This window comes from Parasteatoda tepidariorum, chromosome 6, assembly GCF_043381705.1.
Source record: "Parasteatoda tepidariorum isolate YZ-2023 chromosome 6, CAS_Ptep_4.0, whole genome shotgun sequence".
NCBI classification, from domain to species: domain Eukaryota; kingdom Metazoa; phylum Arthropoda; class Arachnida; order Araneae; family Theridiidae; genus Parasteatoda; species Parasteatoda tepidariorum.
The window spans coordinates 57,659,333-57,686,296 of record NC_092209.1 but is presented as its reverse complement, the minus strand read 5'-3'; the positions used below and the strand labels follow the sequence as shown (position 1 = coordinate 57,686,296).

Sequence of the window (26,964 nt, the reverse complement as noted above, 5' to 3'; positions counted from 1 at the left end):
AGAATTCCAGTTGTGCTTAAAACAATATGGAAAAGGTGGATTCTTAAAAAAATTTCCAATTTTGTATTAATGACGTTTGACTGCATTAAATTACTCAGTCGGTTTAAAAAGTTAAGCAAAATACAATACAAAAGGTGTGAAAAAATTATCAGTCAATTTATGCAAGGAAAAATGAACATGTATTACTTTGCCGCAAAAATCCCCATGCTCTTTTAGATCTTTAAGTTTAACACGATCTCTACACTTCAAACATTCTTCAGAGCGGAATACACAACTCCTCACATGATCACCATAATTTTCTACAGGAAATTTTGATTCACAATAACTGCAAAGCATCTGTGTCTTCAATACATTATTCTGTAATTGAAAGAAAAAAATAACATTTAACGAAAACAACGAATAGTTTTAAAACTACCAATTCATTTTGCCTATAGCTACAAGGTAATAAAAAATATTTAATTCCCACAGACATAATAATTTAAAAAAGAAAAATAATGCCATTGGAATTTCAAAAATAATTTTATATGATTTAAGAATTAGCTAATTAGGTCAAAAATGAATGAACAATAAACAAAGTACGTTTTTTCTTTACAGTAACTAAAATTAATTACCTTAGGACAAACTCCAAGGTGTGCTTCCATTTCTTTCAAAAGAAAACGAGCCTTACAAAATGAACATTCATCAGTTCGAGATCCACAACTCTCTTCATGCTCAGAAATAGTGTCAAATGTGCAACTTAAATCACAATATTTACAATTGACCAGTCTTTTGTAACATTTATCTGCCTACAAAAAAAAAAAGAGAGAGAGCTTCATTAAAATCTAAGATGAAATTTAAATTTAGTAATATCAAACTACGTAATGAAGAACAAATGAAAGAGCTGTCAAGAGTTTCCAAGGAAAAACTAAAAAAATGCGATAATTTTCATTTCTAAACCTATGACTGATGCTCAATTTCTTATGGTAGTTATAAATTAGATTCATTTAAACTTTTTTCACTAATTAAACATAATACAAATACATCTGACTTTAAATCAAGGTTTTGACTTACAGATTAGACAGCTCCAAAGGGCAGGGCACATCGACCAGAGATCTATTGTACCAAAACCCTAAATCATGATTTGCGAAAAAACTTCATAGCTGAAACAAAGTTCAGGAAACACCTGACAGGAAAATTTTGCAATTCCCAGGCCTTGCAATGTTGCCCTAAATACTCAAATTTTTTAGCTGAATAGACCTCACAATCAATCAAAGTATGTGCCATGAAGTCTCCTCCTCAAGATGACAACCTCGACAAAGAGAATCAGATTCAATACCCATAACGTATAGGTGTCTCCTAAGGCTGTAATGTCCAGTGAGAAGACCAATGGTCTTTCTCAAACTGTTCCTGTTTAGCTTAAGAAGCTCTTCTTGATGCACGATAGGGCAGTCATGATTTAGCTCTTGAGCCTGTCTCTGACCATCTGAGTCGCATCATTGTTCATGCGCAATTTTGCCATAGAGCTTGAATATAGATGCCCTGAAAGATGTGGGAGAAATTCCCAAAGCTGGTTCAGGGCCACAGAAAATCACACTGGAGCCAGCCTGTGCTGCTTCATCAGCCAGCTTATTACCAGGAATACCCATATGTCCAGGTATCCAATGAAGGTATATCTTGTTAGGAGTACACAGGTCACAGAGAAGTACTCCCACACCAGTGAAGAAGTGAATTTACACCTTAATAGTGATAGAAGAGCAGCCCAACTGTAAGAACAGTTGTGGATACGTTTATTTAGATAACACCTATCAAAGCATATGCTGCAGCACAAGATGATAGCATAGACCTGAGCCTGAAACACAGTGGCATAACTACCTACAGGAAAGAGGGGTTTGTTGCGATCATTGGAGCAGTAGATTTCTGCCCCTGATTAAAGACCAAGCCTTGATCCATCGGTATACCATACCAGACAATTGTCTTTAAGTCACAAAAGAGATTTGAGACATTCATCTCTAGTGGGAAAATGGATCTTGAAGAGCTTATGAAAAGCATATCTTAGTGACAAATAATCACTAGGCATAATAAAAGAAGGAATATCAGACACCTGCAACACGAGGTGACCTTATGACAAGTGTTTAAAATATTCCTTCCATAAGCTAAGGTACATAAGACATTTACTCTCAAAACGAAATTTACAAAAATGAGAAACTATTGGGAAAAATTAAATGCATTATTTTTAAAGACTTAATAAATCCTAAGACAAAAAGTGTAAAATAAATAATCATAAAGAAAAACGACTTTTCTAGGGTTTTGCATGAAAAGATATAAATACTGCATGTAACTTGCAAGAATTTTGTTGATATAGTCGTAGTTAAACTTAGTATAAAATGAATATAATACCTGTAAAATTATCTTAAAATGTGTTGCAAATCCCTCATAAAATCTTTAAAGAAAGCAGATGAAAAGTCAAGGGTTTTGTCTAACAATAATGACAAAGAATAAACCACAGAATTTTCATTTTTATCTAAAAATGTCATTAGAAAATCTTGAAACAAATTTTAAGATAGACTTTATGTTGTTGCTGTTATGGCTTATCCTCCAAATGTCTGACAAGGTCCTTCAGACCGTTGACTCTAAGAAAATCGAGGATCAAAAGGGGGGATGAGCATAAGACTTAATATTATGTTATATAATGACTTTATAAATTAAAGTATAACAATAAAGTAGAAAGAAATAATTCAATATGGTTCTTTTCTATAAATTGTACATGTACAAGTAAGAAACAAAACATTAGATAAAGTCTAATCTTTTATATGGAATTATTTCATTCCACTTTATTGTTGGTATACTTTAATCTATAACAACATCTGATTTTAATGAATTATGTATACATAATATGATACATCATAGTTACTAAAATTTATGGAACATGAAAGAAATCGTGCTTAAAAAAGTTTAACAACATTGAGCAAAAATTTATAGGTTCAATAAATATATAAAATCAGGATTTACAAATTAATTCAATTCCATAATCTTCTGGGTTTTAAAAATTGGTTAAAGCTCCAAGTAGCTTTGATAAGTCCAGGGTTGTAGTGTTTAAAATTTTTTTGAATTAATCCTAGTATACTATAATAGTTATTATATGGTGGTTTCAGCAACATTGGTAATATTTGGGAAATTGATAACATTTGCAATCTATAGTTGTAGATTTAGATAGACTTTTATTTTTGTTTAATGATTGTTTTGTAATTAAGCAAATCACAAAAATGTGGAGATTGTACTTAAGGTGGATGTTTGACATAATGATGACATATGCGACTGATTTCTGTTTGCGCATATTAAGTGCCACTTCCTGGTATACATTTACTCAGAATGTATTTGCCATTTTAAGGTTCAGATTTCCCATATTTTTACCTACATCAATTTTTAGCGACAATCATAATAACCTCATTTCAGGCGTAAAAAGTTTTATGTTGAGATCAGACAATTATTGATTGGTGAACACTTTAATTTTACTTAATCTAAAAAATCGACCTAAATTGTAACATAAAGGAATTAAATTCAATATTTAGATTGATAATAATAAACAACTCATAGTTACTTCCAGTAATATACACTGAATAGATATAATATGGCTTAAATTACCAATTACAAATGAACATTACTATTAAGAAAAACCAATTAATAGTTTCAATAATTTTGGCACCATTTTTTATATGTAAAATATAATAGAAATTAAAAACTATATAAATAGAAGTATATAATGCAAGTATCATACATGATTCAGTATCTAATAATATGTCACCAATGTAAAAAAAATTTTGTTCCAGGTTTTTGACAGACAGTTTGATTCTTTTGACAGGTTTTTGATTTGTCAAGTCAAAAACCAATTTTTGACATAAAAACCCAACCTTGAATAAGATAAACATAAAAAAAATTTGAAATGTTCCAGCATCTAAACTAACATTAAAAGAATTTTTTTAAAGTTATGTTTTGAGTCAGATTTCATCATTTAATTAGTTATCATTTAGCATATATTAGCCCCATAAGTTACTAAGATTACAAATTTTTACTTAAAAATTCCTTCATCATAGAATAAATAGTATATAGGTTGCTTCATGTTCTGTTGGGAAAAATTTATTTTGATTCAAAGTAGGGTTGACAATAAGAATTCCATCATAGACAATTGAAAACATCAGTTTTTAACTACAGTATTAGTAAAGAAGCTTATTACAAGTATTTATTTTAAGGTAATAGTAAAGAAAGTAAAACAATAAAATAAGACAAAATTTTCTAAAATTAAACAAAATTATTATCTCATATTCTTTATTTTTTATATGCACATTGTAATACAATAATTAAAACAAAGATTTATATCATCAACATTAAGATTTAATTCTCAACTCTTCTAATAGTTTTTTACTCTTTATTTCAGCAAATGAAAATATTTATACTTCAAAAAGGATTAATTATAATTATAAAGTTTTAAAAAAATTATACTGCAATTAGGAACTAAAATGTAAAATATTAACTCTTAAAGAGAAAAGCTTTATGAGTTAACTCTTAAAATTATTTTAAATAAAAAAACAAAACAATTTATTAAAATAAATTCTTGTACTGCAGATTTCTGACAATATTAACTCCAATAAATATGAATGAATCTCCTTTTCTTCAGATACATCAAAGCAATTATCTTTTTCTTTACTTTTTTTCAACAACTTTTTAACATGAGACTTATTAATTTTTGTAACTAAGGAAAATGTGAGTAAAACAGCAGTAATCCAAGCTTTAGGCAAAAAAGTTTTTAGTAGTTGACCCCTGCAACATAGACAGCATCAAATTTCGGCAAATACTTGGTTTCAGTGGTTTTTTCAAGATTTCCCAATTATAATCTTTTTCAAATTGAAGGGCATAGTTAGACATTTAAAATACTAAAGGAAAATCACAAATATTATTCAGCTTTATAGCCTTTTGGAAGACAATAAAGATTTATAAATATATGGGGGAAAAATCTGCAATTCTGCTCGAAATTTTGTTCTGGTTATTAAAAATATACCTGAATGCTGTTTTGGCAGCACTATAAGACTCCCTTTCTAGTCGTTAATGCTTTGTTTACTCAAGAAAAAGAATAATTGCAGTTGCATTAAGCAAGTGATAAGTTATTAAATGTTTAATCTCTAATTTAGATTATTTAAGCTTATTAACAAGTCAAATTACAGAATAGGGCGGCTATTTATAAATAGGGATATTCCCCAATCGGTAACAACACTACATACGAGTGTCAAATACTGCAACGCATATATAAACACAAAAAGCGAAGGAAAACATCCCAATTATGCATACGCAATAAATAAATGATGTACCTACAATGGCAACAACAAAAGAAATGATCATAAGGTGATATACGACAAAAAACGTAACAGAGAACTCATATCTTTTATATAAGTTTACAAAAAAAAAAAATTCAAATTTTACTTGATGAGAGTCAAGTTTCCACTTTTCAATGGGCAATTTACAAAAATTACATTCCTCAAGGATGTGGTATTCTTTTAAATGAGCATCGAATTCGGCTTCGGATCTGGGTACAGGTTCGCCACATAATTGACAAAGCTGGATTTTTCGTTCACAATAAGCTATGTGTAAGACGAAGTTTACTGCAGCAACATTCCTTTTGCTGTAAAAAAAAAAAAAGCAAATTACCAATTCAAATGTAATATAGAATAAGAACTATCCAGTATTAAAAGCAAATATTACCAGTTTTTGCAAAATTTCTGTTCTTCCTCCATTTTTCCTAAGTTTTTGCAATTCTGACCATATCACTTGTTTACCATTTTGTTGAACATTTATTCTCAACTCTTGAAAAGTTAACTGTAAAAAGTTAGTCAAGTTCTAGACAGCTTTTATAGCTTTTTAAATGGGAAAAGCAATACGTCTAAGTTTCACTATGCACCACAAGACGACTTGCACTTCGAATTTTGAAAAAATTTAGTAACAAATGAAACCGAAACTTATAAAATTAAAGATTATGGAATCTGATCACGTGATTATATTTTGGATTCTTCTTCTTCTTGCTCAAGAATTTTTTTTTCTTAATCAAAGAAGTGTTATCTCGTCAATGAATTCCTAGCTAGATTAATTATACTTTAAAGTTGGAAAGACGAATACAAGAAATAAACTGATTATCTCATGCTTAATGTAAAATGATAATAAAATAAGAACGACACTGTAACTTTCCTTCATGTTTCAATGGAGTTCGTAATATAGAAACCGAAAAGTTGTAATCAACTGGTAGCGTTGAAACAGTTGGACATTCAAATTGAGATTAAGTTCTGAATAAAAGTTTCAGAAAGTAGTAACGAACGAGACGGATTTCGTTGTAGAGTTATAAATGCAAACATCACATCACACGAAGCAGAATTTGGAGGCTTATCAAATCCATCATTTGATTTGAAGCAAACATTATCGGTTATTCGGTTAATAAATTGATAATTTATTTTCTGTTTTGCAAGTTTTCAAAATGCCTATTTTAACTATTCAAACTAACGTCCCAAAGTCTGAAATACCTGAAGATTTTTTGAAAGTTACTGCTTCCCTAGTTGCTGAAATTCTTAGGAAACCACTTTCGGTATTGTATAATTCTAATTAACATATAAACACTTAGCTGTCGAGACTGATTTATGCAACAACAAAAAATTGGTGCTTATATTAGAAATGATATGTTTCATTTATTGTTATGATGTAATTTTGTGAATTAGTAATTTAAATTAATAATTTAACGTATGTTAAACTGAAGCTTTTAACTATTTTTTTTCTTTGTTTAAATCTTTTAACCACAATGTGTTAAAAGAGTTTTGTAGAATCTTTTAAGTGATTTTATTGCATACAATCAGATCTGGATTTACTGTGACTTGAAATTCAAACATTTACTTGGCCGAAATAGTTCTGGATGCACTCTGCACCAAATAGGTTTTTAAAAAAGTGTGCAGAGTTTTGTTCTTGGGTGTCCTTAAGGTATATCCTTGGGAGATTTCCAGGGGATATTTCCATATCATGATCTGCGGCAGAATAATTGCCAAGTCATGGACACTTTTGGCAGCGGCTCATGCGAACCTAAAAAAAAAATCACACTAAGGGACTAACTCGAAAGGTATAACTTGTAGCCGACCACCAGCATACATCTACATGTTTTGTTTTTTTTAAAAACTTCTAAGTTTAAAATCTCTTAACACCCACCTGGCGAATGTAGTTGCCATAGCAAATTACGATATGGTAATATCCCAAAGATTTCTGTACCATGTCTTTGTTAGAGTAAACACCAAGTCTTGGCAGCTTCCGGGGTGCCAAGTCTTAAGTCTTTTTGCATCATATTAATGCCATTAGGAATATTTTTTATTATATCACTTCAAAGTTAGAGATGAGGTAGAATACTGTTTTCTTTCAGATGAGGGTTTTTCACCTGTCGCACTGACAGAAATCACTGACAAAACAAATGAAATTACCTGCTCGTTTAACTTAGAATAACCTCCGGACATTTTGGTGTCTGTTACTAATTTTTACCATCTTTAATTGCAAAGAAGGGTAAAAAAAAATTTTAACTTCAAAAAAAAATATTTTTTTTTATATGAGGTTTGTCAAAAGGCAGCTTTGAGCAAGTTTCACTGTAGTGGACTAAGCACGAAACCTCCACCTAGGTTTTTTTACTGTAGAACTGCTTGTAAAAAAATAAAAAATAAATTAAAAAAACTTTTTTCCAAGTGAGTTTTTTCAAAATTTACAGCATCAATCATTGTTATTTAAACAGAGACTTCCAAACAATTAAGATAAATAAATTTTATATATTAATTGAAATGCATTAAACTTGTTTTGAAAGCATACTAATGTGCCTTTATTTCAGATGAAAAAGGGAAATATTGAATATTTTTTAATTTACATGAAATTAATAAGTTTTATTATTCAAATGTTTTTACAAGTACTTAACTTTTGATATGATTCATAAATCTTAAATGTCTGGGCAGAATGCTGTAATTTAGATTAGGAGTGCACAACCTGCAACCCCCAAAGCAGCAACCTGAGTAAAATTAATAAAAATAAAATTCGGAAATTTAAATTTCACCTTTAAGTTTTTGATGTACCCAAACTCAATGTGGTTTTTCAAGCGTTTTTTTTTTTCTTCAATGATTCACGCTACGGATTTTAGCTTAGTTTTTAATATGACAGTAAATCATCCCAATATTTTTAATACAACAGTATTATGATACATGAATTTTAGTTATGAATTTTGACGTTATTCGTCTGTTCCGATTTTCTCTGAAATCCAAGGACTTTTCGGTAGTTATTGCTGCCCATTTTCATGTAGTTTCTAAAATTACGATTTTATAAACATGTTTAAAAGTCTTAAAAGTTATGAAACGCTTTATATGTGCTAACTTCAAATCTAAATTAGTTTAGATCCTTTTTTCCGCAGTTTTTGAAATTTCTTTATTTTTAGCATGATATTATTATGAATAACGAATCTCTCATTTAGGTAACAATTTTTTGACATAGTTTATTTATACCAATTTTATAGCAAATCTATTTATTTAACAATCATTATTTTGGCAATTATTTTTACACATATCTACGAGGTTTGGGAAGTCCTTTATTTATGCCAATTTCATCATAAATATAAAGGGATATTTATAGTTTTTTTTATGTAGTTATTATATATACTATGCTTTTCCATGTGATTTATAAAATCCTGATATTTTTAATACTTTCGTTCCACAGCAAAATCGTGTATTAACTATTTAGTTAAATCGCGTATTAAAATAATCACTCTTTACAAGCTCTATTTGTGCCGATTTTAACATAAATAGAGCAATTCAATATAAGAGCTTTTGCAAACTTTTTTTTTGTGTGACCGTTATTGCTGCATTTTTACTTGTGATTTCGAATATCCTGATATTTTAACACAATGTTACAACTCTTGAAATTCAATTCGTTTTAAATTTCATTATGTAACTTAAAGAGTAATAACTAAGCCCCGGATTTTGATGACATTTGCATTTTTGGACATTTTTTGTCCTTTAGAGCATTTTTTTAGATTTATAGGGCATTTTTCTTTAAATTTTGGGGCATATTTTGCATTTTACAACATTTTTTAAGTTTTTTGTAATTTTTTTTTCAATTTTTATTATCTTTTATCAATTTTTATTATTACACTGGTTTCCAAACAATGAAGAAAATCTCTAGGATATTAACAGGTGAAGCAACATCTTTTCAAATTGAAGAATAATTGTCAGTAAGTGAGACCGTCTTTTTCAAGTACGCACCAAAAACATCAGTAGGCGTTGAAAGAAGCTTCTCCAGGTATAAAAATTTAGTTTCTGACAAGAGACGCTTGTTTACATTTCAAAATATCAAAAAACATTTAATAATCCAATTTAATTCTGATATTTAGTAATATTATGAGATGGAAGTTGTTATATTCTTTAAAGTTTTTATACAAAATGAAAATGTTTTGGAGTCAATATATTTTCCTTTTTTTTGTTATTTTAGGATATAAAACATATATTTCAAACTTTAATGAATGTAGAACAAGTATCGCATTGCTTTATAATTTTTGAAATGACTCATAATAATTTTAAAGAGTAAAACATTGTTTTAGTTCAATATTTTTACTTTATTTAAGTATGTCATAAGGCATTTTTACCGCAATTTTCGCATTTTTAAGGGCATTTTTTGCACTTATTAAGGGCATTAATTGAGATTTTTTAGGTCATCAAAATCCGGGCTCTAGTAATAACATATCTTAGAAAAAACGACACCTTCCCATAGAAAATAAATAAGCAAGATGTGTAAGTTTATATTAAACGCGATCCCTTTTTGCAGAAAAATAATTCAATACACGTGCCTATTTCTTCAGTCCTATGAACATGTAAAAGTTTAACGCATACCCAACCTATTCTTTTTCGTTGTCACATGATTTAAAAATCACATTGCGATTCGTACTTTATGCATTTTAAAAATCATATGTTTTGAGTCTTCTCGCAATTTAAAACACACACATCATAATTCGTATTCACACAATCTAAAAATCACATTTTGTATTAACATTAACGATCAATGCTAATATGAAATAATTAAATGCCTAATTTTGTTCTCGTGGTACCAAATTTTTCTTTATATTGTTGCAGAAATTGGATTAAAATCAAACAAAAATCGGAAGTCTGCTAAAAGTTATGAAAGAGCGGAAAAGCAGAATTTGTTTTCTTTTACATTTGGTTGAAATAAAAATAATCAAACATTTTTAATATGTTACCAAATGAAAATTTAAAAACACGCATTTGAGTTTCCTTTAGGGATGTAAGGAATAGTGATTTAGACAAATACTGAATATTCAGTGCAAGAAAAGCAAAATCATCAATTAAATTTTAAAAGCATTAATAAATATTAATTTTTATAGAAATAAGTTTAGTCATCATTGAAAAATCATCAAAACTTAGCTGTTTTATTGGTAATTTTGTAAAGGGAAAAAGAAGATTAATAGAAATACATAAGACCTAATGAGTGATACCTTATTGACGAGTACCATTTGACGGATTTCGTCAATTATCTTTTTTTTTATTTGGTAGTGACTGCTACTGATTTCATTATTTTTATTTATTTTTTAACGTGATAATGATTTACGAAATGAGATAAGGAAATAATCGATGCGTTTTCTTTCCTATAAAATCCAGGAGTATCGTCCATAATATTAAAATAACAACAAAAAAATTACATTTTCAATTGTAAAAATTATGTACAATTTTATTTTGTCCAAATAGGGTTTTTTGTTAACAATACATTTTTGTTACTTTATCAATAGCATATATTTGTTATTAAACATGATAGAGAGATTTTTTGCAGAAAGCCAGAGGGCTTTCATGCAATACAAAAGAAATTATTAACTGCAAAAGAAAATCTTTTTATAAGTGATACAAAATTAATTTAATGAGTAATAGAAAAAAGTTGGCCTTGTAATGACAAATTTTCCACAGACTACTTCACTATAATTTATATAATGTATATTATATTTATTCGCAAAAAAAAAATTAAAAAAAATGCTTTTTTTTATCATTTAATAGTATCTTTGAAACTAAATAATAATTAAACAGGAATAATACTCTGTTTTGAGAATAGAATAATGTTTTTGTTATCTAAAAATTTTCGATTCTTCTATAGCTCCGGTTTTATTCTGGGCCTAAATTTTATTCATTTTCTGCTAATCTTTGTTCCTTTGAAGTTTTTTCATTTATTTTGCATGTTTATATAAATTTTTCTTGCTATCCTAATTATTAGTTTCCATTTCAGTATGTACTTGTTCAGATAAATCCAGATCAACTTTTGTCATGGGGTGGAGGAACTGGCCGTTGTGGCCATGCAGAACTTAACAGCATTGGTAATTTAGGAAAAGAGGAAAATATTGCTCTCTCCAAACAGCTCTTTAGCCATTTTGAAAAAACACTGAAAATACCTTCAGATAAGTATGTATACTTAATATTTTTAAAAAAATTTTAAAACTGTTTTTACTTGTTTACTATCTTTTTTTTTCTTTCTTTTTTTTACTGCCCTAAATAAGTTTGTGAAAAGGCAAATATTGATTTATTAATCATTATTATTATTATTTCAAATCATTGCTTCTATAGGCAAAGGAAAATGATATTCTGAGCTGTCCAAAATAAATTTTTGAAATAGACTAAACATGTATAAGAGTTGAAACAAAATGTAAATTATCACTTAAATTATCATTCTCAGTTTGACAGAAAACTACTGTGGATGTTTTTTATTTTATAACTGTCGTTGAACAGTCGACTCAATTTTGAATTTGTGGTTACCAAAGTTCAATGCTGTAGCCTTATAATTTTAAACCCAATCCAGAAGACAAGAGAACTCCTAGATCAAATATTGGGAGGAGTATGGCATGTTCAATATCCTCTGGTGAAATTTTTAGTTGATTAACGAATTCAGATTAAGAAAAATTATGTTTTTACAAAACATGGGAAGGAAGATAACTTAAGCAAAGATGCTACAATACATAAAAAAATCTGTCAGAAATGTAAAAGGAAAATTACATTCTTGTGCTAAAGTTTAGCTGTAAAGTATTTTTAGATCTTAGTTATACAAAATATTTATTTTTGCTATCTGATCATTGCAACTACATGTGTGCCTTTTACTAGAATTCTCTTTCATTATTTTAATTTTTTATTTTATTTTTAGGATGTACATTAAGTTTGAGGATCTGAAGAAAGAGAATGTTGGTTATGCTGGAACTACATTTGCTGGAATGTAAATTTGACGACTTATGACTTAGACTGGATCTTCATTTGTTGAAATATGAAATTGATGAATATTGTTTTGTTAATTAATTTTGCCATTTTCTTTTTTTATGTTAATTTTACCTTTTTCTTTGATACCAAATAAATTAATTTATTTTCTATCTGTTTAAGTTCTTTCTGGAAATGCCTTTCCTTGAAAGAAATCAGGGATGGCAAGATTCTTCCTTAGTAGGGGGGAAAAAATGCCAAATGAAATAGTTTTTTTTAAACTCAAATTCAAGAAACTCTTTTTAGAAAAGAAATTACAAATATTAGAACAATTTTCTAAATTAGTTATTAATTCAAATCTCATTTAATTAAGAGAATTGATTTCCAAGTTTTTTATTTTATCATGTTAAAACAAAATTAGCATCTTAAATCACTAACAAATACCTTGATTTTTTTAAAAAAATTCTAATAAAAATTTAACCAATTTAGAAAGAAATTTTATTAGTAATTTTTTTTATAAATAATTTGAATTGAATGCATAAAGACAAACAATTCTGTATTCAGTTAATAAATAAGTACACATAATTTACTTAGATATAAGTGTGCTTACTTATTGTGGAAAATAAGAGCATCATGAACTCCAGTTAAAATAATATGGATGTTATATAGACAGTAATTCTATACAAACCTAAAATAAATATTTTTTTAAAAAAGTTAATGGGAAAAACTAATTACAAGTGTTTATTAAATGTTATGTATTTAGACAGTTTTTGTTATTGCTAAACAATTGGTCAATTTTAGTTTTCACGTTTTTTCCAGTGCCCTTAGCAACAATTTTTCTTTGGCCCCAGTTGGACTCAAAATTAGCACAATATGGGTTCTATGTGAATATGCACCGAGGAACTAATATTGGGATGTCAATATTTTTTAATATTGGTCCTATGTAGGAGTCTTTATGGGGCCTATATTGGCTGATTAATGAATATAAAATATCTAGTGAATCATATAATGCTATATTGATCCCATATTGGCTGTAAAGTGGCAATTCTATCTAGGGCTGATACCGGGAAAATAACGACTCTTTGAACCGTTATTGAGCCAAGATTCGTGAGTATTGATCCTGTGAGGGCCCAAGTTATTTTGCTGCTTGGAGAAATCCGAACCCTGAAAATAACATATTGCACTAGTTGTTAGAGACCTTTTCCCCTGATGATGACCATTCAGTTTTTTAAATTTATATTTTATGAACTAATATAAGTTTATGTTGAAAATACATTTCCTGGAAATAGTTACATAACAGATTCAACTTTTATTTGTTTAAATTACATCAGGAGTTACAAATTAGGTAGTATTTGACTAGGGCAGAAAATACCAATTTCTGGACCGATCAGTGAGAACTAGGGAGGGATTAAAATATTTTAAAACTAATTAATTTGTTGATAAAGCTTAAAAGTGATTCCTAATAAAAAGCAAAATGCATTCCAATTACATTAGACATAACTTGTTTAGATGTTTTTAATCCATTCTTTGCTTTTCTTGACTAATAAAGATTGTTCAGCAGAGTTAAGAAATGCTTTTAATCTACCTTACTTCTATTTTTTCAGGAATATTATTTTAAAAAAATAGTTATAATAGAACTCTTTGTAGACTAACATGATTTATAACCCATCACAATACCCATAAATTGAAATGATTGCAATAAAAATAATGTTATTTAGTGCAGAGAAAAAATAAGTTGATGAACAAAATCGATATTTTACATTTTATTGTCTGTCGTTAGAATAAAAATGTGACAGATATTTTAGTACAAAATTTAGGTGCCAGTTTTAATATTCAATTTGGAGATTTTGTCTTAATAAAATTTTTCTCTTGTGTATTTCATTGAGTGGGTGACAAAAATAAAGTTTTTATTTTTCAATAGATGTATTCAAGAAATAAACTTAACAAGCTTGAATTTCTTTATCCAAACGCAGAAGTAATTTACAGAGTATTCTATAATCACCACCCATAATATGTGTCTATAGAATCTTTGTCAACAAAAAGTATGCTCATTAGGCATCCTGAATCAATATTTAAGCTTGGGAAAAACAAAATAGCTTTTAAAGTTAAACGAATCACTGGGAAAGGAGGGGAGGAAACCATGAAAATCTGTTTGGTTGCTAAAGATAAGTTAACAGGCGATTATTGCAAACACTTCCAAGTTTAGTCGGGCAATGAAACTATTTTTATTGTTTTTTCCTCTCGTCTTCATTATTTTCATAACCTTCGAAAGAGTAAGGATTTGGGGTATCTTTTCCACTAATATACAGAGTATTCGTAAATGACCAGACTTTACTCCAGACATACCAGACAAATGACCAGACATACTTTTCAATGAAGTATTAGGGATCACAAATAATTGTTTAAGCAAGGGGGAAAACAAAAACGCGTTTGAAATCTAACAAATTACTACTGAGGAAGGCAGAAATAAAAATCTGATGGTGTGAGAAAATTGTAAAGTGAAAGTTGCTAACACCTCTAAGTTAAAATCAGGCAACCAAACTGCTTTTGTTTTTCATTCCACCTTCGCTAATTATTCGACATATTTAGATAACATTTGTATTTTCTACGTTTAAGTATTGATTTGTGACCTCGCATGCATATACCATCACAGTAGTTTACGATTATGAGAACATGAAGTGTAACAAATAAAGTAGGGTTAATTGAACTCCGAAACCACTATTAAAGAAATAAACTTTAACTGAGATCAATAATATAAACTTTATTCAAATAACATACAATAAAGAAAGCATACTGTACAAAACTGTTCATGAGCAGATATGTTTTTCAAATATTCGCTTAGCTGAACATTTACAAATATTTTATATTGCACATAGCAGTGTTCTCTTATATAATAGTTTGTGAGCAATACCGGAATTCATCAAATGACTGCATCAAAGTGAATATAATTTTTCATCTGGATGCATACTCATTTTGTTTTGGGCGTGAGCTAGAATAAAGACTATAGCTTTGGCTTGCGTTATAGCCCGTATAAGGGATTGTAGGTCTCGAGTAAGGAGTTGTACGAGATTTCATTTGATATAAGTAGTTGTCATATGTCGGTGTATATGAGCACACATCACTATGGTAAGGCTGAGAAATGGGACAAGTTTGTTGATTAGGAACATGGATATTGCTGCTGAGTGCTCGGTTGAAAATAGATCCAGAAAGCTGATCAACTTCTTCATCTGGAAATAAATAACACAAATGTTAACTATTTAATATCTTTACAGCAAACACATAATCAATTTCCTAACTACTTGATCAAAAAACAAATTATTTGCCTCCAGAGAAACCATGAAAAATTGGAGATAGGTCTGTGATGTTTTGGGCGTGTTTATTATTATTATGATAGAGTAGTGATCTCTCCCTTAGGTGACCATAAACCATTATGTGAATTTAAATATTCTGGATTTTAAGATGCTGCCTTTCTGTCAATATTCATGATGATTAGTGAATATTTTTAAAAAAATTTCTGTCGATACCTTTATTTTTCAAGACGATAACAGCTAAGTTCATCGAGCAGAAAGAATGTGTGACTGGTTTTTATAAACACTCCCACACTCAATTACGTCTCGATTAGTCGACAGAATAACTTGAAAAAATCTGCTTCATTCTATGAAAAAGCGGGGAAAATGTCGAAATTAGTATTCTTTCAATTTGGAGATTTGCCGGAAGAAATCCTCAGGGAGAGGCTTAAATCGAATGTAATGTACCGGCAAAATCTTGGGACTCATTCACTTTCTTTGTTTAAGCTTAAGTTGCGTTTGAATGATAATTATGCGGATGTTCTTTGCTGACTGAACTTTGACTACAAGAATGTTTGATAACAGATCCTCATAGTTTGATACTATTATAAATTTGTTGAATGAAAAGGAAAGAAAAAAAAGCTTTTCTATATTTTTATTTGAAATATAGAACAAGGTCCTTTTCATCTGTCTTTGATATCATCTCTGCGAATGGATTCAGTGGATGTAGAGTTAAATAGATCAGGACAAATTTTAAAATGTGACACGTTGTCTTTGTTTTTCAACTAATAAAGGCCTAAAATGTGGTCATTGTGATGAGACCGTACGAAAAAATGCTGGTTCGTTCCACCGAAAAACCCTCTATGAAGGCTAGTTTTCTTTTTTTTTTTTTATAACTGTCGTTGAACAGCCGACCCAATTTTATGGGTTTACACATACTAATGTTCAACTCTGTAGCCTTGTAATTTTGAACCCAATCCAGAAGACAAGGGAACTCCTGGACCGAGTATTGGGAGAAATTTGCCATCGTGGAGGACTTTTTGATGGAGTTAACCTGCATTTGCGTTACATGGAGAGGAAGACCACGGTTAGCCTGGCGGTAAGGGGATTCTAACCCATGATCCGCCTACCACTGAGGATATTTCACGTCAGCACTGTGGTCGGTGTAAGCCGGATCCGGAATTCGTATCGACTGGGATTCGAAGGCGAACGCTCTATCCCCTGAGCCATCGCGGCTCATGAAGACTAGTTTGTCCCAATTTTTTGATTTGAGTTCAAAATTACAAGGAGTTGATCATTGATAGTCGTAAATTCAGAATTGAGTCGGCTGCTTAGTGCCGGTTATATTATTTATGAAATATACAGTACGCACAAATGAGCAAAATATTAGGAGGGACTCCATTTTTAAACTAGATTCTTTTCCCAAAATTAAAAAATAATTTTCTTATTCTAATTTTCTAGTTTGTAAACTAAGTTCATTGCACTGTTTACACATTAAATTTTTGCTTAAACAATGAAATCTAATATATACAGTGAGTTTCTTGCACATTTTTTATCGCTACAATTGGTTCTTAAATAGACTTCATTTCATACATAATTGAAATTATGACTTTAACCTATTACATGTACAAAAAGTGCGTATCTGAAAAGATAGATAATATTTTTTAGCCTAAGAAACGGGCGAGGTTTCATAGAACGATTGAGACAAAAGTAAACTTTTTTTTTTCTTTAATAATTTGCCGCATCCTACGCTAACATCTGTCGCACAGTTCCGTCTTTTTCTTATATTCTTCACAAAAAATGATAAATATGGGATGGGAATTTCCAAAGGCATTTTTCTTCTTAATGAATTTATTTATCAAAAAATAAAAAGTATTATTGCAGGATTTTTATATTGAAATGCAAAATGTGCCTATTTTGCATTCCCTGGCCTTATTATTAGACGCACTATAAGATTCTATGTAAAATTATAATTACTAGTTGATACTATACTCGGGTACTGTTTTTACTCGGATGAAACCGGTTTGCATTTGTTTGCGCTCCGGTATCAATTGATTAACATTGTAATGCAATAATTTAAAATTAAATACAAATAGGAAGTATATAAAAAAAATCTAGATAAAAACCAATTACATGTTTGTTTAATTGTAAAAGTATTGCATATAAACTCGCGCAAATCGTATAATTATTAAATAAAACTACAGCACGTCTAATAATTTGATCTAATTATTATAATATACTATTATAATGCTTGATATAATAAATATTCTATATTTATATAATATATCGTTAAGTTCATATTATATATTGTCTAATTTAACCGATTGATACACCAAGGGCGGCGCCAGCAGGGGAGGGGCAATTGCACCCCTGTCGGGCATGGCCAGCCCCCCCCCCCTCATCATGAAAATTTTAATGTCTCATCAGGAAAACAGTCTGGTCACATTTTTTTCTAAATTATGTCAAAAATTCAATTACAAATGCCTAATAAAAAATTTTGTAGTTGACTTTTTAGTTTTTATTTATTTATTTTTAAGAATTCGAAACAAAAATTAGTAACATATATTGGATACACTAACGTAAACAAGTGCAAACCGGTTTCAGTCACATGACAACAATAAAGCTGTGAAGTATCACCTGATAATTAAGATTTTACATAGAATCTTATAGTGAGTCGAATAAATTGGCCAGGGACTGTATATTCTATTAATATTAAAATATCAGCACGGGGTTTTATGACGCAATAATCTTTCATGCTTCCCATTTGTTATTTTTATTGTTTTTTTTTAAAAATGTATTGTTTTAAAAAATATATTGTATTTTTAATAAAACTAGAATTATATATTAAATAATATTCTGAAAGCTTCTTTATTTCACGCTTGTTTCTTAACTTTTTTCTTAATTTCAGAAATGAATCTTTGTAATGTTTAACAATATTTAAGAATTACCTGAAAAGAAATGTCTTACATTATTAATATCTCAATAGGTTTTTTAATTGTTTAAGTTTTTAATTTTTGAAAAAGAGGCCACATATCTTAAAAAAATAGCCTTTAATAAAAATGCCCCAACTGGCCACTGACGAGGAACAAAATTTTCTAATTTTGCGTTGAATATAGCCATTGATATTGTGATAAATTATTTTGCGAAAGTTTTCATTTTTAAAATCCTTTTCCTTTTCAGCAAGTTAACAAAGTGTTCATTTTTTTTTTTAATAACTATGTGATAAATAAATTTTACTATTGCAATTCAAAATAGCTCTTTTTATTATTTTTTATTTACTAGAATTAACTAAAATGGAGCTTCACATTCAATTTATGTAAAATTTATTGAATAAATTTTTGGTTTTTATTTTGATTCAATTTTCTTACTTTATAAATAAATACACACTCTGTTTCAAGTAAATATTGAGATTCATGAATAATAACTAATATTGGATTTTACTTCACCAGTGATGCTCATTCATTCTTCACATGATTTTATTTGTTATTCAATAGTTTAAAAAGAAAATATTATTACTGTTTCTCAAAAAAAGAAAAGTAAGAAAATTCTCTACTTTATTTTTGCAGATTATCCTTAACTAAACTCATTATTGTTTTTTAATTCAAGCTGTTTAGTTTTTAGAAATGCTTCGTTATCAAATGGAAACTAAAGTTTATTTCCTCTCATTTTTCGAACAATTATTTGTTTATCAGAACGATTTTTGAATCCTTTGTAAGCATAGTTCAAATTTAAACTCCTCTTATAAGCATCCTTCCTCACCCTTGGTGGCTACTTAACATTTAAATAACAATAAAAGCGAAAGTTAACGAGACAAAAGGTTAAAATGATTAACAACAAAGAAAGGTATAAAGACGTAAAGGGGAAGTGAGGAAAATGAGGTTATTTAATAGAATAAAAAAATTACTAACTATTAAAAAAAAATTACTGTTGGCAATTAGCAAAATTTACACAAACTTTGTTTATAATCCCTGGATAAAAGCGTGTTTTCCGATGATGACGAATTAAGCAACGGTAACCTGTTTCCCAAAAAGAGAATTTTGAGTAAGTCTAAAACGGCAGAGCAATAAAGAAAATCTCAATCAAAATTTCAAAGCAAATTTTGACCAGTGTCAATAGTATCTTCATCGTAAAACTAGTCCCTCCCTTCTCAAACAGTGGTATAAAATAGTGATTTCTTTATTGTTATTATTACTATTATCATTTAGAGTAATGGAATCGAATTGAAAAAATAACAAGTAAATGAAGCAGTGTATGCAGCTTTATATTGCGAAAAAAAAGAAGAAAAAAAGAGATCTATCGTTCTGTTTTAGGAAAGCAGACTCTTTTCCTCCAGTGCTTTTAATGAAAGGAAACAAATCCTTAGCAAGTGTGGTATAAAAAGCTGGTATTTCATTTTATTTTATTTTATAACCGTCGTTGAACTGTCGACCCAAGCTTTTGAGTTTACGACTACTAATGTTCAACTCCGTAGCCTTGTAATTTTGAACCCAATCCAGAAGACAAGGAAACTGCTGAATCGAGTATCGGGAGAAATTTGCCTTCGTGAAAGACTTTTTGAGGGAACTAACCCTCATTTGCTTTACATACAGAGGAAGATCACATGAACCTCACACGGTTAGCCTGACGGCAAGAGGACTCTAACCCATGATCAGTCTACCACTGAAGATATTTCACGTCAGCACTGAGATTGGTGCGAGCCGGATGCGGAATTCGTATCGACTGGGATTCGAAACCAGTTCACCTCATTGGAAGGCGAACGCTCTATCCCCTGAGTCATCGCTGCTCAAAAAGCTGGTATTTTATAACCGTCGTTGAACAGCCGACCCAATTTTATGAGTTTACGACTACTAATGTTCAACTCTGTAGCCTTGTAATTTTGAACCCTATCCAGAAGACAAGTGAACTCCTGATTCGAGTATTGGGAGAAATTTGCCTTCGTGGAGAACTTTTTGATGGAGCTAACCCGCATTTGAGTTACATGGAGAGGAAGACCAGGAGAACCTCTCACGGTTAGCCAGACGGTAAGGGGACTCTAACCCATGATTCGTCTACCACTGAGGATATTTCACGTCATGCGGAATTCGTATCGACTGGGATCCGAACCCGGTTCGCCTCATTGGAAGGCGAACGCTGTATCCCCTGAGCCATCGCGGCTCAAAAAGCTGGTATTGTAAGAATTTGACTTTTATTGTTATATTATTATTATTTCGAGCAATAAAATCGAATTGAAAAGAATAAGAAATAGATAAAAAAGAGCATGTAGCTCTACATTGCGAAAAAAAACCTTAACGTTCTGGCTTAGAAAAACAGAATCTTTTTCTCCAATGATTTAAAAGGAAGGGAGCAAATCCTTAGCAAGTGTGGAAGCCGGTATTGTAAGAATTTGGCTTTTTATACGTGAATTATGGTGTTTCTCTTTAGTTTGACAGAATATGAATCACCCTTATGCCAGAAGATCAAAAAAGAAGAACTTGTTCATTAAGCGCCTAGAATTCTCTTGACATCTCTAGATGTCGCTAATGGGGCTTCACCTTGCGAACATTCATTAGATTGCGGTATGCGTGAACATTTGGTTGACTTGTGACGTGATGTATTGTGTCGTGTGCACTTAATGCTGGATCACGGTAAACTTTTATTCCTTAGGGGGTACCAAGGGGGCAAGTCACTATGGCTGTTATAGAGGGAGCTCTTTTTCTTAAACATTTGATACGATTTTGTAACTTTAAAACTGTAGATTAGATTTAAGAAATAGTTTTGATTATTCAGGAAGGTATTTTATATATATATAAATANTATATATATATATTTGGGGTGTGTGTGTATATATATATATATATATTTGGGGGGGAGTGGTGCAGCTTTTAAAATCATTTTTGGTAGAGGATATTTTTCCATATAAATTTATTACATAATCATAATCATTAAATTACGTAAAATAACAAATAACAGAAGCACACATTCAACTAGTGGTTTTGTCAGAGAGGGAATCTTTTTTAATGGAAAATAAATTTTAAAATCCTATTTTTTTCCTCCTCTTTTTTGGTGGGGGGCTACTTTTTCTTCTCTTTTTTTTTCGGGACTACTTTTGAGCAACAATATTAAAACTTTTCAGTATTTACATATTAAGAGAAGCACGTTTATAATTAACTTGAACTAAAACATTAGCTTTAATTTATTTTTAAGATGCTTAATACTTTTTTTAGAAGGTTATAATTTTGATAATTTCTATTAAATCCTAATTATATCCGAAAAGATATTTGAGTTCTCAAAGAAATTTAAGTTTTTCAGTCTAACAAATCCTTGTTTCTTGTAACTGTCTTGTTTCTTGCAAAAACATTTTCTCAAAAAAGATAGAACTGATGCATTTTGCGTATATTACTGGTTTAAAGTCTTTAATTTTGACAGAAGAATTAAATTCTTTGGTATCAGTTTATTAAAAATTGGAAAGTAAATGTCAACATTAACGAAAAACTATCTTAAGAGGCCCTTGCTCTCCCGACCCAACTCAACTGTGGAAGGGGTGAAGACGAGGAGGGAAAATCCCAAATATTCTTTTAATAATCTTCATTTTATTTTCACAAATGAACTAATGATGGATATTTACTCTATTTGGCGCTGTCTTTCGATACACGTAAAATATAAGGCCTCCACTCAATCATAATTTGAGATATAAGGCGTACTGTATTTCAGATTCTCTGTTAGTTTTTTCTCACAAAATTATGCCAATACAATTCTGCATTCTTTAGTTTTTGAAAGATATTTAAACAGTAAATAATTACCAGTTTTAAAGTTTTGATAAGCATTCTTTATTTTTATACGATTAACATTAAAGGAAATTTTTTAGCATAATCTAAATAGCTTTTCATCAATTTAAGCTGCAATAAGATTAGATTTTAAAAAATAAGAAAAATTCAGAACCATGCACAATTAAATTGCTCACTCAAAACCATAAATCGCATTATTTTATTGCTTTAAAGTTTTTAGGAAAAATTTATGGAAGTTCTAAAAACTACCAAGTGCCATTTCCTCTGATTTAATAAAACGACCCCTTTATTTTTGACCTTTTTTAAAAGTTATTGTGCTGTCTAATAATATTATACCACCAAGTATTAACAGGTACAAAAAATATCGGAAAACACAAATTAAAAATTTAATCTAGAATCTGCGATGGCGAAAGTAGAGGCAGAAGAAAAGGCAGAGATAGAACAGGGCAGAAGACAAAGATTTTCCCTGTCATTATACAAAGAGGAGAATTAGAAGCAAAATAAAGAGACCTGTAGATTTTGAAAAGTTTCATAGAATTACTTCACTTAAATAAGTAATTCTTATGCTTCCCGATTATTTTAGAATTTTATTAACTGTTGACAATGATTGTTTCAAATTGTTCTGTAGAAAAGTCGAAAGGGCACAAAACCAGCCGTTATGTTTGAGAATTGATGTCCTTACAGTTCAACAAAAAAACACTGAAAAAAAAAAGCCACGAAAAATACAGCATCCGAAAAAACCACAAGAAAAAAAAGCGACGCGAAGTTGGACCTGAATTAATCAAATATTGAGGAACTTATTAAATATTTTAATTATTTAAATATTAATTTAATTGCATATCGAAATATTTTTAATATTATATAAAAATTAATTTTATTATAATATTTTTTAATTATTTAAATATTGATGAATTAATTAAATATTATATTAACCATAATTAATATACAATGGTTAACTTGAAGTTGGCGGAAAATGTTTTTTCCACATTCATACTTTTTAATATGTTTACTTCATATTCTCACTAGGGGGTTAAGCCCCTGTTCACTGCCCCTTACCTACCCCGATGATTGCTTCGCGTTAATAGTTGTTTCTTGGCACAAAACAGTTTTTCTGTGAAAGCTAAATTTTTCGCTTAAAATCTATGTGCTATAAGTAAGGCCCGGATTTTGATGACATTTGCATTTTTTTGCATTTTATGCATTTTTGGACATTCTTTGTCCTTTAGAGCATTTTTTTGAGATTTATAGGGCATTTTCTTTAAAATTTTGGGGCGTATTTTGCATTTTAAGGCATTTTCTAAATTTTTTGTTAAATTTTTCTAATTTCTATTATTTTTTATAATTTTTTATTATTACACTGGCTTCCAAACAATGAAGAAAATTTCTAGGATATTAACAGGTGAAGCAACATCTTTTCAAATTGAAGAAGAATTGTCAGTAAGTGTGACCGTCCTTTTCAAGTACGCACCAATAACATCAGTAGACGTTGAAAGAAGCTTCTCCTGGTATAAAAATTTGCTTTCAGACAAGAGACGCTCGTTTACATTTCAAAATATTAAAAAAAAAATTAATAATCCACTGTAATTCTGATATTTAGTAATATTATGAGATGGAAGTTGTTATATTCATTTAAGCAGGGCCGTGTTAGTGGCAAGCAGGGCCCCCGGGCACAGAAATGTTTTGGCTGTAGCTTGGCTGTAGCTAAAAATCGAACTAAAAAACTTTACATACAAATTACAAACAAAGCATTTTTAAGATATGCAATAATTTTAACTAACTTAAACATATTTTTATTACCCCTAAACACTCAATGAAAAGCATTAAAAAAAGTATTTTTAAACGTGTGGTCCTAAATAAATAATTTAGGATCCCTATATGCATTATTTTTTTTTTTTTTTTTTTTTTTTTTTTTTTTTTTTTTTTTTTTTTTTTTTTTTTTTTTTTTTTTTTTTTNGTATAACAAATAAAAAAATAATTCTAAAAGTACGAATTATTTCGTCCAACTATTAAAAAATTGGTTATTTAAACATCTTTCAATGCACATCAGACACAATCAGTTTAAAAGTTGCTGTCCCATTGTGCTCTGCAATTCTAAACTCTTTCAATTATTACTTTATTTAACTCATTATAAATACTAAACAGAGTGGGTGGTGGTCAAGCATATTTAGAGACATTGACTTAAAGAGTACCGAAAAACTTCATTTTAACGTAAAAAAATAAATTTCGGTTGACTTTTTAAAATGTTCAAAGTATTGGTGTTTACATGATAAACAATCACTATTGATAGAAAAAAAATGCTCACTTTTTACACGAGAATATATTTATTTTAAAAATTTTGCGGTGTTGTTTAGTCATATTTTTTTTTTAAATTCAATTTATGAAAAATTAGATTCTCAAGGGCCCCCCTGAGTGGTTGAGGCCCCCGGGCACTGCCCGGGTGTGCCCATGCGTAAAAACGGTACTGCATTTAAGTTTCTATACAAAATGAAAATGTTTTGGAGTCAATATATTTTCCTTTTTTTTGTTATTTTTGGATATAAAACATATTTGTCAAACTTTAATGAACGTAGAACAAGTATTGCATTGCTTTATATTTTTTGAAACGACTCATAATAATTTTAAAGAGTAAAACATTGTTTTAGTTCAATATTTTTACTTATATTTAAGTCGCGTCATAAGGCATTTTTAGGGCAATTTTCGCATTTTAAGGGCATTTTTTGTACTTTTAAGGGCATTTTTTGCAGTTCATAAGGGCATTTTTTGCACTTTTTAAGGGCATTAATTGAGATTTTTTAGGTCATCAAAATCCGGGCTCTAGCTATAAGGAATTCTATTTATTCTTGTGCCCCCTCCCCTAACTTCACCGTCCAACATCCTTCCCTTTAAATTAAATGTTTATTTTGAGCCAAATTTGATTGGAAAATAGTAATGACAGCTCGGAGTGTCTTCTCCTGAGTCCGGTTTTTTTTGTGTTTTTAGTTACAATGTCAAATTTGCGACTTCAATGGAATTCTGAGTAATTATAAAAATAAAACTTATGAAAGATAAATACCTTTTTCAACTTTGCCATATGTCGGAGACTGGTTTACACTGAGCAATTGTAAAGAGCTTGGTCTGTGTTGATTTCTCGCCCTTTGTTGTGGAGGTACGTGGGCTAACATTTCTACTACATTAGGAGGCAAAGACCTATGGAATAATAATAATAATCTCATTAGTTCAATAATATTTTAGGGGCAAAAGCTTCATATAGGGTCAATCGGAATTAATAAGGCATTCAAAATAATGTGGATTACGCGAGACTAGGTGTTTTGTAGTCACCGTTCTTAATATTAGATTTTAGAATTCTTGTAAAATGAAGTGAAAATGCACACTAGGGATCGCAAACCAGTGTATAAGCAATGAAAAAAAAAGAAGGAAATATTAAAGCTTGACAAAGCATTATCGAGAGAGGCCAGATTTAAAATATCAAAATCTGTTTGGTTAACAAAGTAAATTGAAAGTAGATAAAAGGCGATTCTTGAAATCTCCTTCAAGTTTCGCACTACAATCAATTTAATTTTGATGTTTTAAACCCCGTTTTTCGTAGTTATTATAAAATAGATTTTGATAAATATTTTTTAAATTTCCTTAAATATTAATTTGCGACCTTTAACACTAGAAAGACTGAAATACCTATATTGCCCAAAAGCAGATAAAATGACTGCATTGTGAAGGAATGAATAATGTATAAAGAAATTTGTTTAAAATTTATTTTTGATATTATTTTCAGTTATATAACAAGTTATTAGTAAATATTAACAAAAAAAAAGTACATGTTGTATAAAAAGTCACAAAATTATAGGAAATTGTGTCATCATTGTTTTTCTAATTGAAATTAAAAAGTAGTCAAAATGACTTCCTTGGGCAATCTAGTGTTAATGTCCATACTTTTTGACAAGGATTATAAAATATAAGTTAAGGTTGTGACTACAATACAACACCTTATATGAGGTTACGTAAATATGGAGCCGTTTGTTACAATAAAAGCTGAATGAATATTGCTATATACTTTTAGGACTACGTTCTTAAATGTGCATGCTGTCTATTGCTGAAATAGACAGGTAAGAACTGTTAAAATTCTTCAAATGATTTCCCCTTGCAAGAAGCTTGCTCTAAAAAAAGGTAGACTTAGGTAGTGTGGCATAGGTCTAAACCAAAATTCGTCTATCAAAGTAAAAAGAAATTCTTATAAAATCTATATTGCTGTAAGAAAAATCTAATTTCGATTGACTACTTTGATTGTTTAATCTGAAATGAAACATTGGGAACTTTAATCAGGTGCTGACTTTTCAAAACATTATGTGATAGCATTAAAAATTACTTTTATTTCATCACAATATTTTGGGAAAGTATTTAATAGCAACAGTAGATGTTTTTGGTCTTATAGATTTCTGTTTTAAGATCATCTTCAAGAAATGCAGGGTTGGAATAATCCAAGGCGCCTAGCTTGTCATGCGAATGATGATGAATCGTAGCGTACGTCACAGGCAAAAACAAAGACCGCCCCCTCGTTTATCTTGTCCTAAATCATGACACTTGATTTTTTTGTTTGTAATTGAAAAAAAACAGCACTTTTATAATTTATTATTTTTTTAAAGACGAATATTTTTAAAA

The 26,964-nt window shown here is 29.6% G+C and overlaps 3 protein-coding genes across 12 annotated transcripts in view; 1 reads left to right on the top strand and 2 right to left on the bottom strand.

Moving 5' to 3' along the window:
- Positions 1–6,216, bottom strand: part of LOC107451983 (uncharacterized) — a 111,023-nt gene extending 104,807 nt beyond the window's left edge. For 9 of the 10 annotated variants that reach the window (XM_071181610.1, XM_071181612.1, XM_071181611.1 and 6 more), the window contains exons 1-4: positions 5,731–6,216; positions 5,452–5,650; positions 612–785; positions 187–357 (exon numbers count right to left, since the gene is read on the bottom strand). In XM_071181610.1, the coding sequence (XP_071037711.1) occupies positions 187–357; positions 612–785; positions 5,452–5,650; positions 5,731–5,762 (576 nt within the window). In that variant the 5' untranslated portion in view covers positions 5,763–6,216. Of the gene's footprint in view, positions 1–186; positions 358–611; positions 786–5,343; positions 5,386–5,451; positions 5,651–5,730 lie in introns of those variants that run through there. The other variant, XM_071181614.1, reaches the window with a different exon arrangement.
- On the top strand, positions 6,217–12,433 carry LOC107451984 (macrophage migration inhibitory factor homolog). Its single transcript, XM_016068248.3, has 3 exons — positions 6,217–6,601; positions 11,308–11,480; positions 12,214–12,433. Exons 1-3 carry the CDS (start codon positions 6,494–6,496, stop codon positions 12,284–12,286), a joined length of 354 nt encoding a protein of 117 aa, XP_015923734.1. The 5' UTR covers positions 6,217–6,493; the 3' UTR covers positions 12,287–12,433.
- A 2,568-nt stretch (positions 12,434–15,001) lies between these two features.
- Positions 15,002–26,964, bottom strand: part of LOC107451986 (T-box transcription factor TBX10-like) — a 70,874-nt gene continuing 58,911 nt past the window's right edge. The window contains exons 7-8 of the mRNA NM_001323828.1: positions 25,364–25,497; positions 15,002–15,487 (exon numbers count right to left, since the gene is read on the bottom strand). Of these exons, the coding sequence (NP_001310757.1) occupies positions 15,213–15,487; positions 25,364–25,497 (409 nt within the window). The 3' untranslated portion in view covers positions 15,002–15,212. The remainder of the gene's footprint in view (positions 15,488–25,363; positions 25,498–26,964) is intronic.

What these genes read in the sequence shown, in the direction of transcription:
- LOC107451984 (XM_016068248.3), top strand. Translation starts at nt 6,494, where the DNA reads ATGCCTATTTTAACTATTCAAACTAACGTCCCAAAGTCTGAAATACCT. An exon ending in TTCTTAGGAAACCACTTTCG is followed by an intron (nt 6,602 to 11,307) that starts GTATTGTATAAT and finishes TTTCCATTTCAG; the next exon opens with TATGTACTTGTTCAGATAAA. An exon ending in CTGAAAATACCTTCAGATAA is followed by an intron (nt 11,481 to 12,213) that starts GTATGTATACTT and finishes TTTTATTTTTAG; the next exon opens with GATGTACATTAAGTTTGAGG.